Below are 16,753 nucleotides of genomic sequence, written 5' to 3'. Positions count from 1 at the left end.
ACCAGTGGTAATGAAATTCCTAAAGATGATTTCAATCAGAAAACTGGGAATTCCTTCCTAGAGATGCCCCTTTCCAGGAACATCAGTGAATGCATGGGAAGGATTCCCAGCTGCAGCGAGCAGGGCAGGCTGGATGACCAATGGCTGGTTGCATGGTCCTCTGATTGGGTTTTGATTGGTGGTTGGTGGTTGGTTTGTGGTTGGTTGCAACCTTCATTCATTCATTTGTTGGCCGTTGGTTGGTTGGTCATTGGTTGGGTTTTGGCCACTGGTTGGTCATTGGTTGGTTGGTTGGTCATTGGTTTGTTGTTTTTTTGTTGGTTGGGTTTTGTTTGTTGATTGTCAGTTGGTTGGTCATTGGCTGGCTGCTCATTGGTTGGTTGGTTTTTGGTTTGTTGATCATTGGTTGATTGTCGATTGGTTGGCCATTGGCTGGTCATTGGTTGGTCATTGGTTGGCTGTTGTTTCCCTAATTGGCCTTTGGTTCATTGGTCATTGGTTGGCTGTTGGTTGGCCATTGGTTGGTTGGTCATTGGTTGACCATTGCTTAGTTGGTCATTGGCTGATTGTCAATTGATTGGTCATTGGATGGTCATTGATTGGTTGACCATTGGTTGGTTGGTCATTGCTGATTGTTGATCGGTTGGTCATTGGTTGGCCATTGGTTGGTTGACCATTGGTACTCCATTGGTTGGTTGGTTGTTTCCCCAAAGCCAAGGCCCATGTTGAGCCCCTCAGCTGTTCCCATTTCCCAAAGATCCGGCTCCCGGGGTCGCTCCCGGTGTCCCGGACATTCCGTGTCCCATTTCAGGACGACACCGACATCAACATCGACTGCGCCAGTGACGAGCGGCACCCCACCAGGAGGGTGTGCAACGTCAGCTACCCCTTCTTCCGGGCCAAGGCCAAGGTAGGACGTCCCCAAACTGCAGCTGTGTTGTCCCCAGGGTCACATCTGTCACATCTGAACGGGATTTTAATGTAAACTTTTGGGTTCTTCCCTTTTGGGGTTTGAAAAGCACCTTAGGGAAGGTGGGATGGTTGGGATCCTGCTCAGGAGAGCCCCAGAATCCAACCCAGCTCTGCCAGGGGACAGAATGTGCCTCCAATCCTTGGGAAAAAATTAATGTTGGCTTCAGGCCACGGATAGGAAATTCCCTGAGCTCATTCCCTGCAGGATGAGGCTCCTTCCCTGCCTGAGAGGTTTTCCTTGCCCTGAGGTTCCTCTGGATCCTGCTCAGAGCCAATTCAAGCCCCCCTGGGTGGTGCATCCTCCAAACTGGTGTTCCCAGTATTTGGGATGAGCCCAAATCCAGTTTGTCATTTTTATAAACCATAAACCCTTGGGATACATTAAATTGGGGAAAATAATAATGAGGAGATCCACTCAGGAATCCCACCTGTGGGAAAAGGGACCAGCACAAGCAGGATCTGGAGAGATAAAACCTCCCCGGCTCCCGTATCCATCCGAAACCTTTCCTTGATTATGATGGATGAGCCTCAGGCACCAGGCTTGGCTTTAAGGCTCCCCAAAATTCCCGGTGGGATGCCTGTGGCTGCACCAGGAGCCGGCTGTCCATGACCTACGGGGTCGGGAATGCGGCCGGGGGCCGTCAGGTAGCGCCGCTCCTGCCAAAACAAAGACGGGCTGGAGATGGAATTTTGGCTCCGGAGCTTAAATATTCCAGTCAGCTGTGCCGGCCCAGACGGTTTGAGGTCACGGCAGATGTGACATTCATCAGTTTTTATCCCGTTTTATTGGGGTTGGCTCTGTGCAGCTGCCTCCTCTTCCCTCCCCGCCGATCCCGGGGCTCCGGAGGGATCTGCTTCCAAAGGATTTTTCCCATCTCAGGGGATGAGAGAATTCCTGCAAATCCATTTGTTGTTCCCATCTCGGGGGATGAGAGAATTCCTGCAAATCCATTTGTTGTTCCCATCTCGGGGGATGAGAGAATTCCTGCAAATCCACCTGTTGTTCCCATCTCAGGGGCTGAGAGAGAATTCCTGCAAAATCCATTTGTTGTTCCCATCTCAGGGGATGAGAGAATTCCCACAAATCCACTCCTTGTTCCCATCTCAGGGGATGAGAGAATTCCTGCAAAATCCACTCCTTGTTCCCATCTCAGGGGACAAGAGAATTCCTGCAAATCCACTCGTTGTTCCCATCTCAGGGGATGGGAGAATTCCTCAAATCCATTTGTTGTTCCCATCTCAGGGGATGAGAGAATTCCTGCAAATCCACTTGTTGTTCCCATCACAGGGGATGAGAGAATTCCTCCAAATCCACTCCTTGTTCCCATCTCAGGGGATGGGAGAATTCCTCAAATCCATTTGTTGTTCCCATCTCAGGGGATGGGAGAGAATTCCTCCAAATCTACTCATTGTTCCCATCTCAGGGGATGGGAGAATTCCTCAAATCCATTTGTTGTTCCCATCTCAGGGGATGAGAGAATTCCCACAAATCCACTCCTTGTTCCCATTTCAAGGAGTGGGAGAATTTCTGCAAATCCATTTGTTGTTCCCATCTCAGGGGATGAGAGAATTCCTGCAAATCCACCTGTTGTTCCCATCAGATAAGAGAATTCCTGCAAATCCACTTGTTCCCATCTCAGGGAGTGGGAGAATTCCTGCAAATCCACTTGTTGTTCCCATCTCAGGGGATGAGAGAATTGCCACAAAATCCACTCATTATTTCCATCAGAGGGGATGAAAGAATTCCTGCAAATCCACTCATTGTTCCCATTGCAGGGGCTGAGAACAGGATTTTAAAGATAAACTTTTGCGTTCTTCCCTTTTGGGGTTTGAGAGGCACCTTAGAGAAGCTGGGGTGGTTGGGATCCTGCCCAGAGAGCCCCAGAATCCAACCCAGCTCCTCCAGGGGACAGAATTTGCCTCCAAACTTTTGGAAAAATTTAACGTTGGCTGAGAGAATTCCTGCAAATCCTGACAAGGCTCTTCCAGGTCCTGATGGGATCGAGAATTGTGTCTCCTGCTCAGCTCTGGGGATTTTATTCCCTGGGATGTTTTTCCCAATGTTTTTCCCCCTCTCCGCAGGTCGCTTTCCGCCTGGATTTCGAGTTCAGCAAGTCGGTGTTCCTGCAGAGCGTGGAGGTCCTCATGGTGGCCAGCAGGTCTGGGATCATTCCTCCCCTCTGGAATCACAAAAACATGGAATGGTTTGGGCTGGGAAAAAAAAACAAACAAACAACCCCCATCCAGTCCCATCCCTTTTCCCCGATCCCAGTTTGTCCAAGCTTGGATAATTCCCAGGATCCAGGAGTTTCTCTCCAGCTTTTCTTGGGATTTCTTCCTCCAGAGCCAAAGGTTTTCCATGGAATAACCCCACGGACACCCAGTTGCTGTGGGTGATCCCAAACCTGGCTGTTTTTTATTTATCTGGGGATTCCCAATCCGTGATTTTTCCGGGCCTGGGCTCTGCTGGATCTCCAGCCACTGATGGTTTCTCATCCACATTCCCACTAAAAATATTTTTCTGGGAAAAAAAAAGTCTCAAAAATAATAATTTTGCAAAGTTCTCCTTAATCCTTGATCCTGCACAGGTAGAGATTTGGCACAGAGAAATGTGGGAAGTCTTGCAAAGAAAGGAGAAATCCTATAAAAAAAGGGAAAATCCTGCAAATAAAGGGGAAAATCCTATAAAGAAAGGGAAAATCCTGCAAATAAAGGGGAAAATCCTATAAAGAGAGGGGAAAATCCTATAAAGAAAAGGGAAAATCCTATAAGGAAATGGAAAATACTATAATGAAAGGGGAAAATCCTATAAAGAGAGGGGAAAATCCTATAAAGAAATGGAAAATCCTATAAGGAAAGGGAAAATCCTACAAAGAAAGGGGAAAATCCTATAAAGAAAAGGGAAAATCCTATAAAGAAATGGAAAATACTATAAAGAAAGGGGAAAATCCTATAAGGAAAGGGAAAATCCTGCAAATAAAGGGGAAAATCCTATAAAGAAATGGAAAATCCTATAAAGAAAGGGGAAAATCTTACAAGGAAAGGGAAAATCCTGCAAAAAAGGGAAAATCCTATAAAGAAAGGGAAAATCCTGAAAAAAAAAAAAAAAGGAAAATCCTATAAAGAAAGCAAAAAAAACCACCCCAATTTAATATTTCATAAATTCGTAATAAATTATTTGACTAAATTAACAACACAAATTAATTAAATTGTTTTAAACCCCCCAAATTCTTAAATCTGAGGATTCCCCTCACACCCCTTCAAGCTGCTGGGGTGGGGGATTGTAACACTTCCCTCTAAAATCATTTTATTCATAAAAAAATCCTTGAATAAACCCCACTTTGACCAAAAATCAACCAAAAAAAAAAAAAAAAAAAAAAAAAAAATTCAGCATTCCTGAAAAATATAAAAATAAAATTGGCAATAATTTTGTTGCAGTGACAGCGAGGAGAAGGAGAGCACCAAGGAGGACAACGTCGCCCATCTCAATTTCCAGCTCAAATACGAGGCCGACCTGCTTTTCACCAGGTGAGGGGAGGTTTTTTTAATGGGATTTAATTCCTGGGAGGTCACGGAGTTGGGAAAATCCCTTGGGAAATTCAACCTGCATTGAGGTTTTAGTTTTTAGTTTTATTTAAATTTGGTTTTTTATTTAAATTTCGTTTTATTTAAATTTTTTTTCTTTAAATTTAGTTTTCTTTAAATTTAGTTTTCTTTAAATTTTGTTTTAAATTTAATTTTATTTAAATTTTGCTTTATTTAAATTTCATTTTCTTTAAATTTCGTTTTCTTTAAATTCCATTTTCTTTAAATTTCATTTTCTTTAAATTTAATTTTATTTAAATTTCACTGTATTTAAATTTCATTTTCTTTAGATTTTATTTTCTTTAAATTTCATTTTATTTAAATTTTATTTTCTTTAATTTTCACTGTATTTAATTTTCACTGTATTTAAATTTCACTGTATTTAAATTTCATTTTCTTTAAATTTTATTTTCTTTAAATTTCATTTTCTTTAAATTTCATTTTATTGAAATTTCTTTTTCTTTAAATTTCATTTTCTTTAAATTTTATTTTATTGAAACTTAATTTTCTTTAAATTTTGTTTTATTTAAATTTTGCTTTATTTAAATTTCACTGTATTTAAATTTCATTTTATTTAAATTTCATTTTCTTTAAATTTCACATTATTTAAATTTCACATTATTTAAATTTCATTTTCTTTAAATTTCATTTTATTTAAATTTAGTTTTATTTAAATTTAGTTTTATTTAAATTTTATTTAAATTTCAGCTTTATTTAAATTTCATTTTATTTCAATTTAAATTTTTTAGCTATTATTTTTATTTAAATTTTCGGGTGGGGTAGATTTATTGAAAAACCAGGAGCTATAAAATCCAGGAGAGAATTTTTCATAAAATCACCGAGCTGGACTCTGCTTATGTTTAAAAACATAAATTTTATTAAAGAGCTGCGAGGGTGACTTTTTATGAGGAAAAAAAAAGGGAATTTTTGGAGGTACCAATGGCCATAACAGGTGCTCCCACAGCCGGGCCCGGGGCCATCCCACAAATCCATCCCAGGGAAACTCCAGCGCGGAATTATCGGGAATTAAAGTCTGGGATGAGACAAAGATCATTTAGGAAACTGCTGATGGGAAAATCAGAGATCCCAAAGCACATTCCCTGGCGCTGTTTGCTGGAATTTTTAAGGGGATTTTTTTTTTTTTTCAGCCCTTCGGTCATTTTTTTATATTTTATTTTTTTTTATTATTATTATTACTCAGACGCTGTAAATGAAATTATTTTAATATTTAGGATTTATGGGGAGTGAGGGGATTCTCCGGTTCGGAGTGAAGGGAAAAATTGGTGGGGAAAAAAAAACCCACAAAAAAAGATCGAATTTGGGATTTTTTTTTGGAGGGGATTTTAAAGGGTTTGGGTTCCCACAGGATATTCCTGGATCTTTTCCCGCCTCTCCAGCTGCAAAACTGGGATTGATTTACCTCCTGTGACACCCAGACCTCAGCCAGGGACTGGGATGGCTCTGGTTTATTAAAGAGGCAAGAAAATCCTACAAAGAAAGGAGAAAATCCTAAAATAAAACAAAAAAAAAAGTAGAAAATATAGCAAAAAAAGGGAAAATCCTACAAAGAAAGGAGAAATCCTAAAATAAAATTTAAAAAAAGTAGAAAATATAGCAAAAAAAGGGAAAATCCTACAAAGAAAGGAGAAATCCTAAAATAAAATTTAAAAAAAGTAGAAAATATAGCAAAAAAAGGGAAAATCCTACAAAGAAAGGAGAAATCCTAAAAAGAAATGGGAAAATACAACAAAGAAAAGGGGAAATATTTATTGCAAAGAAAGGAAAAATCCTACAAATAAAGGGGAAGATATTGCAAAGAAAGGGGAAAACCCACAAAGAAAGAGGAATTCCTGCAAAGAAAGGTGAAAATCCTGTAAAGAAAGGTGAAAATCCTGCAAAGAAAGGGAAAATCCTGTAAAGAAAGGGAAAATCCTGCAAAGAAAGGGAAAATATAGCAAAAAAGGGGAAATCCAGTAGAAAAAAAAAAGGAAAATCCTACAAAAAAAAGGGGAAATCTGGAAAAGAAAGAGAAAAAAATAGCAAAAAAAAGGAAAAATACTACAAAGAAGGGGACAATCCTGCAAAGAAAGGGGACAATCCTGCAAATAAAGGGAAAATCCTACAGAGAAAAGGAAAATCCTGCAAAGAGAGGGGGAAATATAGCAAAAATAGGGAAAATCTCAAAAAGAAAGGGGAAAGTATTGCAAAAATAGAGAAAATCCTGCAAAGAAATGGGCAATTATTGCAAAGAAAGGGGAAATCCTACAAAGAAGGGGAAAAATCCTACAAAGATCCCTACAAACCCCTTTGTCCCACAGGACGTCGAGCCTGGACTATTTCGAGATCAGATCCAACAATTCCCTGGATGGATCCATCGGGCCCCCCTTCCACTGCACCTTCACGGTGAGCAGGAATCGCATCCCGGGGCTTTCCCAGGATTTGGGATCGGCCCTGGGATTTGGGATCGCCGTCCCACGATCCCAAAACCTCCCCGTGCTCTTCCCTGGCAGCTGCAGAACCTGGGATTCTTCCCGGTGCAAGGGGTGACCCTAAAGATCACCGTGCCCGTGGCCACGAGGGCGGGAAACCGGCTCCTGCTGCCCACGGGGTTCCGGGCGGATCAGGTGGGACGGGATCCCGTTTGGGATGGGATTCTGGTTTGGGATGGGATTCCGGTCTGGGACAGGAATCCAGTTTGGGATGGGATTCTGGTTTGGGATGGGATTCCGGTCTGGGACAGGAATCCAGTTTGGGATGGGATTATTGCTTGGGATGGGATTCTGGTTTGGGATGGGATCCTGGTTTGGGATGGGATCCTGGTTTGGGATGGGATCCTGGTTTGGGATAGGATTATGGTTTGGGATGGGATTATTGCTTGGGATGGGATTCCGGTTTGGGATGGGATCCTGGTTTGGGATGAGTTTCTGGTTTAGGATGGGATCCTGGTGTGGGATGGGATTCTGGTTTGGGACAGGAATCTGGTTTGAAATGGGGTTCTGGTTTGGGATGGGATCCTGGTGTGGGATGGGATTCCAGTTTTGGATGGGATTCCGGTTTGGGATGGGATTCCACTTTGGGATGGGATCCTGGTTTGGGATGAGATCCTGGTTTGGGATGGGATTCTGGTTTGGGATGGGATCTCGGTTTGGGATGGGATTTCAGCCCGATTTAGCATGGGATTCCAGCCCAGTTACAATGGGATTCTGTTCCAGTTTAGAATGGGATTTCAGCCCAGTTTAGGATGGGATTCCAGCAGAGTTTAGGATGGGATTCCAGCAGACCTTAGGGTAGGATTCCACCCCAGTTTTGGATGGAATTCTGTCCCGATTTAGAATGGGATTTCAGCCCAGTTTAGGATGAGATTCCAGCAGAGTTTAGGATGGGATTCCATCCCAGTTTTTTTATGAGATTCTGTCGCAGTTTTGGACAGGATTCCACCTCAGTTTAGGATGGAATTTCAGCCCAGTTTAGGATGGGACTCCAGCCCCATTTATAATGGAATTCCAGCAGTTTAGGATGGGATTCTGTTGTAGTTTAGGGTGGGATGCCAGCCCAGTTTTGGATGGGATTCCTGCCATATTTACGATGGGATTGCAGCCTGCTTTAGGATGGGATTCCAGCCCATCCAGCCCCATCCCACAGTGAGCCAAACTTCACCCAAACTCCATCAAATCCTGGGGTGTGCGGGGGATCCCCAATTCTATCGGGATGGGAGCACAGGGAGGTCACCCCCACCATCCCTGTGTCCATGCTGGAATTCCATCGGCTCCTCCCGCAGGAGAACACGACCTGCACCATCTGGGGGAACAGCACTGACTACAGGAGAGCCCCGGCCGAGGAGGACCTGACCCGCACCCCACACCTGGTACTCGCCCCACGGGGCTGAGCCTGGCTCCAGGAGAGCCCAAAACTGGGGAAAACCTGGAATTGGGGTGGCCCAGGGATATGGGAGGGGCACATGGAGGCTGGAATTTTTAGGAGGTTTTTAAGCTCTTTGGTAGTTTTATTTATTTTTATTCTTATTTTTATTTTTATTAAAATTTTAGTATTTTAATTTTAATTTTTATATTATATTTTTATATTATTTATTTTAATTTTTATATTATATTTTTATATTATTTATTTTAATTTTTATATTATGTATATTATTATATTATATTTTATTTATTAATTTTTTTATTATTTTTAAATTTTAATTATTTTATTTTAATATATTTTTAAAAATTTATTTTATTTTTTATTTTTATTTATTCCTTTTAAAATTATTTTTATTTTTATACATTTTAAAAATTTTAATTTTATTTTACTTTTATTTTATTTTATTTTACTTTATTTTATATTTTATTTTATTTTACTTTATTTTACTTTATTTTACTTTATTTTACTTTATTTTATATTTTATTTTATTTATATTTTATTTTATTTTATTTTATTTTATTTTATTTATATTTTATTTTATTTTATTTTATTTTATTTTATTTTTCCTCTCAGCCACTGCAAATAAAACCCATTAATATTTGGGATTTACATGGACCGATGGGATTCTCCAGCTCACAAAGATCAGGATAATTTCTTTTTTCCAAGAGAAAACTTGATGGGAAAGAACAGCACAAAACCCCAGCAAAATTGGGGAAGTTTTGGGTTAAAAAGGGGGAGAAAATGTAAAAAATTTTGGGATTTGGGCACACAGGAGGACGAGGACGGACACGTGGGATTCTCCCTCCCTCGGTGCGTGCCGGGGGTGAATCCCAGCGGGATTTTCCCTCCTTTTCCAGCCGCCATCCCACATTTCCCTTTGCAGAACCACAGCAACTCCGACGTGGTTTCCATCGACTGCGAGGTGACCTTGGCCCCCAACGAGGAGCTGAACCTGCACCTGCGCGGGAACCTGTGGATGAAATCTCTGAAAGCAGTGAGTGCCCCCCGGGAAATGCGGATTTCGGGGAAAAATCCCCCAAAAGAACCTTCACACCCCAAAAAATGTGGGGTTTTTCCCTTCCCCAGGGAAGCCCAGGCGTGTGTGGGGTGAATTGTGTTCCCAAAGCCACCCGTCCTATTGGATTGTGTGTCCATTATGGATTATTTCATTCCATAACTAATTAATTAATGCAAATTTCATTCATTTAAAACCTTTTTCCCATTGGGAATGGGGTGGATCCCAGTGGGAATGGGACGGATCCCATTAGGAATGGAGATGGATCCCATTGAGAATGGGGATGATCCTATTGGGAATGGGGTGGATCCAACTGGGAATGGGACAGATTCCATTGGGAATGGGACAGATCCCATTGGGAATGGGACAGATTCCATTGGGAATGGGGTGGATCCCATTGGGAATAGGGTGGATCCCATTAGGGATGGGATGGAGCCCTTCGGAAATGGGACAGATCCCATTGGGAATGGGATGGATCCAATTGGGAATGGGGATGGATCCAATTGGGAATGGGGATGATCCTATTGGGAATGGGGTGGATCCCACTGGGAATGGGACAGATTCCATTGGGAATAGGATGGATCCCATTGAGAATGGGGTAGATCCAGTTGGGAATGGGGTGGATCCCACTGGGAATGGGCAGATCCCACCGGGGATGGGGTGGATCCCACTGGGAATGGGATGGATCCAATTGGGAATGGGGTGGATCTCTTTGGAATGGGAATGGATCCCACTGGGAATGGACAGATCCCACTGGGAATGGGATGAATCCCATCAGAAATGGGATGGATCCCATTTGGAATGGGATGGACCCCATTGGGAATGGACAGATCCCATTGGAGATGGGGGTGGATCCCATTGGGCATGGGACAGATCCCATTGGGCATGGGACGGATCCCATTGGGAATGGGGACAGATTCCAGTGGGAATGGGACGGATCCCATTGGGGTTGGGGGTGGATCCCATTGGGAATGGGGATGATCCAACTGGGAATGGGACAGATTCCATTGGGGATGGGACAGATCCCATTGGAAACAGGGATGGATCCCATTTGGAATGGGACGGACCCTATTGGGAATGGGGATGATCCTATTGGGAATGGGGTGGATCCCATTTGGAATGGGATGGATCCCATTGGGAATGGGGTCCCATTTTCCACGTGGGAAGCTCACCCCGGCCCTCTCCGTACAGCTGAAGTTCAAGGCACTGAAGCTCAGCACCATCGCCGCGCTCCAGCGGCGCTTCCGCAGCCCCTTCGTGTTCCGGGAAGAGGATCCCAGCCGCCAGGTGAGCCCCGGGATGGGGGGAGACAGAATTTTGGGATCCTTGCCTTGATCCCATTGAGGAAAATCCCTATGGATGGAAGAAGGGCTGGAGTGACCCAGGCCTGGAAAAGCTCGGTGCAGTTTTTTATGATGGGATTCTGTCCCAGTTTAGGATGGGATTCCAGCCCCATTTACGATGGAATTCCAGCAGTTTAGGATGGGATTCTGTTGCAGTTTAGGATGGGATTTCAGCAGAGTTTAGGATGGAATTCCAACCTGGTTTAGGATGAGATTCCAGCCCAGTTTAGGATTGGATTCCAGCCTCTCCAGCCACATCCCACTGCGAGCCAATCATAAAATCCCATCATAAAAAAGCCGTGACCAGAGCCGAGCTCTGATCCTGGAATCTCCAGATTCCGCAGGGAAAACTGAGCCAAATCCTCAGTGCAGAATTCCCAAAGGATGGAGTGCTCAGCATTTCCCACCATCCCCTTTCTGCCACCTGGAATCCGCAGTGTTTTCTCTCCTCCAGATCACCTTTGAGATCTCCAAGCCCGAGGAATGGCAAATTCCCATCTGGATCATCCTCGGGAGCACCTTGGGGGGTCTCCTGCTCCTGGCCCTGCTCGTCCTGGCGCTCTGGAAGGTGAGCAGCCCTCAGGCCGCACGTTTTGGGGGAATTTTGGATGGATTTTTGGATGGATCTTGGATGGATTTTTCGATGGATTTTTTGATGGCTCCTCTAGATCCACGTCCAGCGCTCCACAAGCTCCTCAACGCCACCAAAAATCCTCAAAAATCTCCTCCAAAATCTCCCATTTTCACATGAATTCTATCCAGGATCAAATTCCCGGTGATATCCCGTGAAGATTTCTTGGGATAACGTTGGGATTTTGTTTCTCTTCCCTCCCCACAGCTCGGGTTCTTCAAGAGCGGGAGCCGGCGGCGAGCGGCGGAGCGGGAGCAGAATTCCCAAGGGATGGAGTGACTCTGCCGGGGCCAGGAGCCCCTTCCCAGCTCCAGAGATTCCCGGGATCCCGAGGGATTTGGGGGCTGAGCTTGGCTTTGCAGCACGATGAGGGACAGCGCTTAAAAGCCATAAAAAAAAAAACCCTCAAACCAACGGAAAATTCCCCAAAAAATCTACTCGGAGGAGCTTCCAAGCTGGAACTTCATGAAAAATCCCCTCAAACTCATGGAAAATGCCAAAAAAAATCTTCACGGAGGTGCTTCCAACTGGGATTCCATAAAAAAATCCCTCAAATCAACCAAAAAGTCCCCAAAAAAATTTTTGAAGGTGCTTCCAACTGGGATTCCATTAACAAACCCTCAAACCAACCAAAAAGTCCCCCAAAATTTTTTGGAGGTGCTTCCAACTGGGATTCCATAAAAAAAACCCCTCAAACCAACCAAAAATTCCCTAAAAATATCTTCAGAGGTGCTTCCAACTGGGATTCCATTAAAAAACCCTCAAACCAACCAAAAAATTAAAAAAAAAAATTCTGGAGGTGCTTCCAACTGGGATTCCATAAAAAAATCCCTCAAACCAACCAAAAATTCCCTAAAAATTTTTTGAAGGTGCTTCCAACTGGGATTCCATTAAAAAAACCCCTCAAACCAACCAAAAATTCCCAAAAAATATCTTCAGAGGTGCTTCCAACTGGGATTCCATAAAAAGCACCTCAAACCAACGAAAAATTCCCAAAAAATCTCCTCAGAGGTGTTTCCAACTGGGATTCCATAAAAAACACCTCAAACCAACTAAAAATTCCCCCAAAATTTTTTTGGAGGTGCTTCCAACTGGGATTCCATAAAAAAACACCTCAAAATCAACTAAAAATTACCAAAATTCTCTTCCGAGGTGCTTCCAACTGGGATTCCATAAAAAAACCCTCAAACCAACCAAAAAGTCTCCAAAAAATTTTTGGAGGTGCTTCCAACTGGGATTCCGTTAAAAAAAACCCTCAAATCAACCAAAAAGTCGCAAAAAAAAATTTTGGAGGTGCTTCCAACTGGGATTCCACAAAAAACACCTCAAACCAACTAAAAATTACCAAAATTCTCTTCCGAGGTGCTTCCAACTGGGATTCCATTAACAAACCCTCAAACCAACCAAAAAGTCGCAAAAAAAATTTTTGGAGGTGCTTCCAACTGGGATTCCATAAAAAAACCCTCAAACCAACCAAAAAGTCTCCAAAAAATTTTTGGAGGTGCTTCCAACTGGGATTCCGTTAAAAGCACCTCAAAACCAACCAAAAATTCCCAAAAAAATCTCCTCAGAGGTGCTTCCAACTGGGATTCCATTAAAAGCACCTCAAAACCAACCAAAAATTCCCAAAAAAATCTCCTCAGAGGTGCTTCCAACCGGGATTTCACCGCGGTGGGGACGAGGGGACACCGACCTGAGGGGTCCCCGATGTGGGGCTGGAAAACTCCTTAAAATAATAATAAAATCCCCCAAAAAAATCCACCCCACGGATTGCTCCTTCCCGTGGTGGAGCAAAATCCCAAGCTCTGCTGGCCACGGCTCTCAAACTGCCTTCGTCAAGCGGAGTAATTAAACGGAGGCGTTAATTAGTCTGAATGCACTGAACGAAAAAAACCTCGTGATTTTCAAGCACCTTAAATGCCAAAAAAAAAAAAATATATCTCCGGCGTCCAGCTGTACATAATTCTTCTCAAAAGAGGAAGGAAAGGAGGGAGAAAAAAAAAAAAATTAAAAAATTTAAATCCTGAAAAAAAAAAAAAAAAAAAAAAAAAAAGAAGAAGAAGCAATTTTAAAAATAATTTTAAATGAATTTTTTTAAAATCAATTTTTAAACAATTAATTTTTTTTTAAAAAAAGCAGTTTGATGAGTTTTCGTCCCAGCAGAGCACTTTGGGGGGATGCCCAATTTTGTATTATATCTGTAAATAGCTGGTGCCATGGAAATCATGGAATTTTTTTAGGGCGGGAAGATTTTATTTCCTCCCCTCGGCATAGCGGAATTATTTATGCTAATATTAATTTTATGGAGAAGATGGGAGCGGATGTCGCGGGATCAGGTGCGGGAAAATATCGCTCCTGGTGGGTTTTTTTTTTTTTAAGGATTAAAAGATATGATATTTTAAAAATTCCTGCTGTCTGTTCTCTTTTTTTTTTTTTTTTTTCCGTGGGTATGAGGAGGGATCCTGGATCCTGGAATTTTTTCGTTGTTTATTTCCGTGGGATGTGAGGTTTTCCCAGGGATGCACTTGGGTGGGATGAGTCGAGTGAAGCTTTTGGGAGACCCAAATTTGGTATAAAATGGGATAAAACCCTCCCAAATCAGATTTTCCATCCTCCACTGGAGTGGGAATTGTGCATTTCCTGGTTTTTGATGGATTGGGAGTTTGGGGGTCCAGCTGGGGTTCAGGGATACCCCGGAGAGCCCAAATCTGGGATTCCTGTCCAAGGAGGATCCTTGAGTTCAGTCCCAATGGATCCCACAGGATCCTTCCCTCATTCCTCTCAAATTCCTGGGATTTGGATCCCACTGGATCCTTCCCTCATTCCTCTCAAATTCCTGGGATTTGGATCCCACTGGATCCTTCCCTCATTCCTCTCAAATTCCTGGGATTTGGATCCCACAGGATCCTTCCCGCATTCCTCCCACATTCCTGGGATTTGGATCCCACAGGATCCTTCCCGCATTCCTCTCAAATTCCTGGGATTTGGACCCCACAGGATCCTTCCCGCATTCCTCTCAAATTCCTGGGATTTGGATCCCACAGGATCCTTCCCTCATTTCCCTCAAATTCCTGGGATTTGGACCCCACAGGATCCTTCCTTCATTCCCTCTCAAATTCCTGAGATTTGGATCCCACTGGATCCTTCCCTCATTTCCCTCAAATTCCTGGGATTTGGATCCCACAGGATCCTTCCTTCATTCCCTCTCAAATTCCTGGGATTCGGATCCCAGCACAAAGAGGGAAGGAGCCTGAGACCAGCCAGGAATGGGGAGGGTCCTTCAGGATTTTTTCAATAAATAAAAAAAATATATCTAAATATAAATAGACAAAATTTACATATATATATATATATATATTCATATATTCATATATTCATATTTTATATTTATATATTTATATATATTTATAAATATATTTTTATATACATGTAAAATAGTACTTTCTTTTATATACATACATATACATACATATACATACATATATACGTATATAATGTATATGTGTATATAATATATATGTATATATTATATATACATGTATATATAAGTATAAATGTATCTTGCATATTTTTTACTTATGGCTATCTCTATATAGATTATATCTATATGTAAAAATACGCATCTCATATATATCTTATATATATCTATTTATATATAATTTATATATATAATTTATATATAATGTATACAGTGTCTGTATATAGACCTAGACAAATCCACGTGCATGTATACTTGTGTATAAATCCATACAGGTATATATTTATTAAATAATTTTCTATACAATTCCCTATAATAACTATATATATATATAATTGTGGCTATTTTAAATATATGTGCACACAGACCTATATATATATATATTTTTTTTTTTTCTTGGTGAGTTTACCTCTACGTATTTACATACATCTACACATACACTGTATGTGTATATACATTTATATATTTTTATTTTTAGATTTTACATTTATATATATGTGTGTGTATATATATATAATGTATATATATAAATATGTGTATATATATTTTATATATATAAAAAATGTGTATATATAAAATATATCTATATATGTATATACATATACATAAATATATATATTATTTATATATCTATTGATAATCTATATAAATTCTGTAAATTTTCTATAAATATAGAAATACTATAATATAGTATTATACTATTAATACTATATTATAGAATTAATAATACTAATACTAAATATAGAAATTACTACTATAAATATAATAGTAAATTTATTTTATATATATACATTGATATATCTTTATATATACAAATACACTGATACATCATATATAAATATATATTTATATATATAAATAGATTGAAGTATTTATATACATAAAAATACATTGATATATGTATATATGTAAATATATTGAAATATTTATATATATAAATACATTGGTACATGTATATATATAAATACATTGATATATTTAGATATATAAGCATACACTGATGTGTATATATATATATATATTTAAAATTTATATATTTTATATATATATAAATTTCCACACCTGGGAACACTCCAGGCCACAATTCCCACCTTTCTGTGGAGCTCAGGATGCACCTGCCCCATTTCCTGCTCTCCTTCCCACAATATTCCCAAGAAATAATTGAGAATCCCAAATTTCCAGGACCTTTGGGTGGCTCCATCCCTCGGGATTGGGATTCCCAGGCCTGGCTCAGCTCCGGGTTTATTTCTAGGCCGGGTTTAATATTATTTATTTCCACCTCTCCCTGCACTGATCCCTCTCCATCAACAACATCCCAACCCCGGCTCTTCCCAGACCTCACTCCGTGTTTTTCCAGGGAAAACAGCACCTGGACATCCCAAGGAATTGGATCAGGAGCTTTCAATAACACACAGAGAGAGCAAGGGCAACCTCACAGCTTTTAATTCCAGAATCGTGGAGAAGATCCCAACATTCCAAAGGTATTCCCTGTCCTTTGCCAAGAGCTTTTGGTGACATGGAGGTGGCAGGACAGCATTCCATGAGAGCAGGAATTCCTTGGGAAAACACCACAGGCAGGAGCAGCTTTTCCACAGCAAAGGCTTCCCCCTCTTGGAAGTGTTTGGGAATCACCTGCCAGGAATTTTTATTGTTGATTTGGAATCTTTTCCTCAGGAAAATTACACCTTTCACTATTCCAGGCTGATCCAACCTGTCCTTGGGACAATTCCAGGGATGTGGAAGCCACAGCTCCTCTGGAGAACCTAAACCCAATCCTAAACCTGATCCTGAACCTGATCCTAAAGCTTTTC

At 41.2% G+C, this 16,753-nt stretch overlaps 1 protein-coding gene across 1 annotated transcript in view; it reads left to right on the top strand.

The window, feature by feature from the left end:
• Positions 1–13,782, top strand: part of ITGA11 (integrin subunit alpha 11) — a gene marked incomplete at its 5' end in the record, with an annotated part of 55,202 nt that extends 41,420 nt beyond the window's left edge. Inside the window, 10 exons of the mRNA XM_083871376.1 lie at positions 812–910; positions 3,055–3,131; positions 4,411–4,500; positions 6,876–6,960; positions 7,068–7,181; positions 8,336–8,422; positions 9,359–9,469; positions 10,682–10,777; positions 11,288–11,401; positions 11,672–13,782. Of these exons, the coding sequence (XP_083727502.1) occupies positions 812–910; positions 3,055–3,131; positions 4,411–4,500; positions 6,876–6,960; positions 7,068–7,181; positions 8,336–8,422; positions 9,359–9,469; positions 10,682–10,777; positions 11,288–11,401; positions 11,672–11,743 (945 nt within the window). The 3' untranslated portion in view covers positions 11,744–13,782. The remainder of the gene's footprint in view (positions 1–811; positions 911–3,054; positions 3,132–4,410; positions 4,501–6,875; positions 6,961–7,067; positions 7,182–8,335; positions 8,423–9,358; positions 9,470–10,681; positions 10,778–11,287; positions 11,402–11,671) is intronic.
• Positions 13,783–16,753: the final 2,971 nt, after the last annotated feature.

This window comes from Zosterops lateralis, assembly GCF_965231275.1.
Source record: "Zosterops lateralis genome assembly, chromosome: 13".
NCBI classification, from domain to species: domain Eukaryota; kingdom Metazoa; phylum Chordata; class Aves; order Passeriformes; family Zosteropidae; genus Zosterops; species Zosterops lateralis.
The sequence above is the reverse complement of the archived record's forward strand: the minus strand, read 5'-3'. Positions and strand labels throughout refer to the sequence as shown.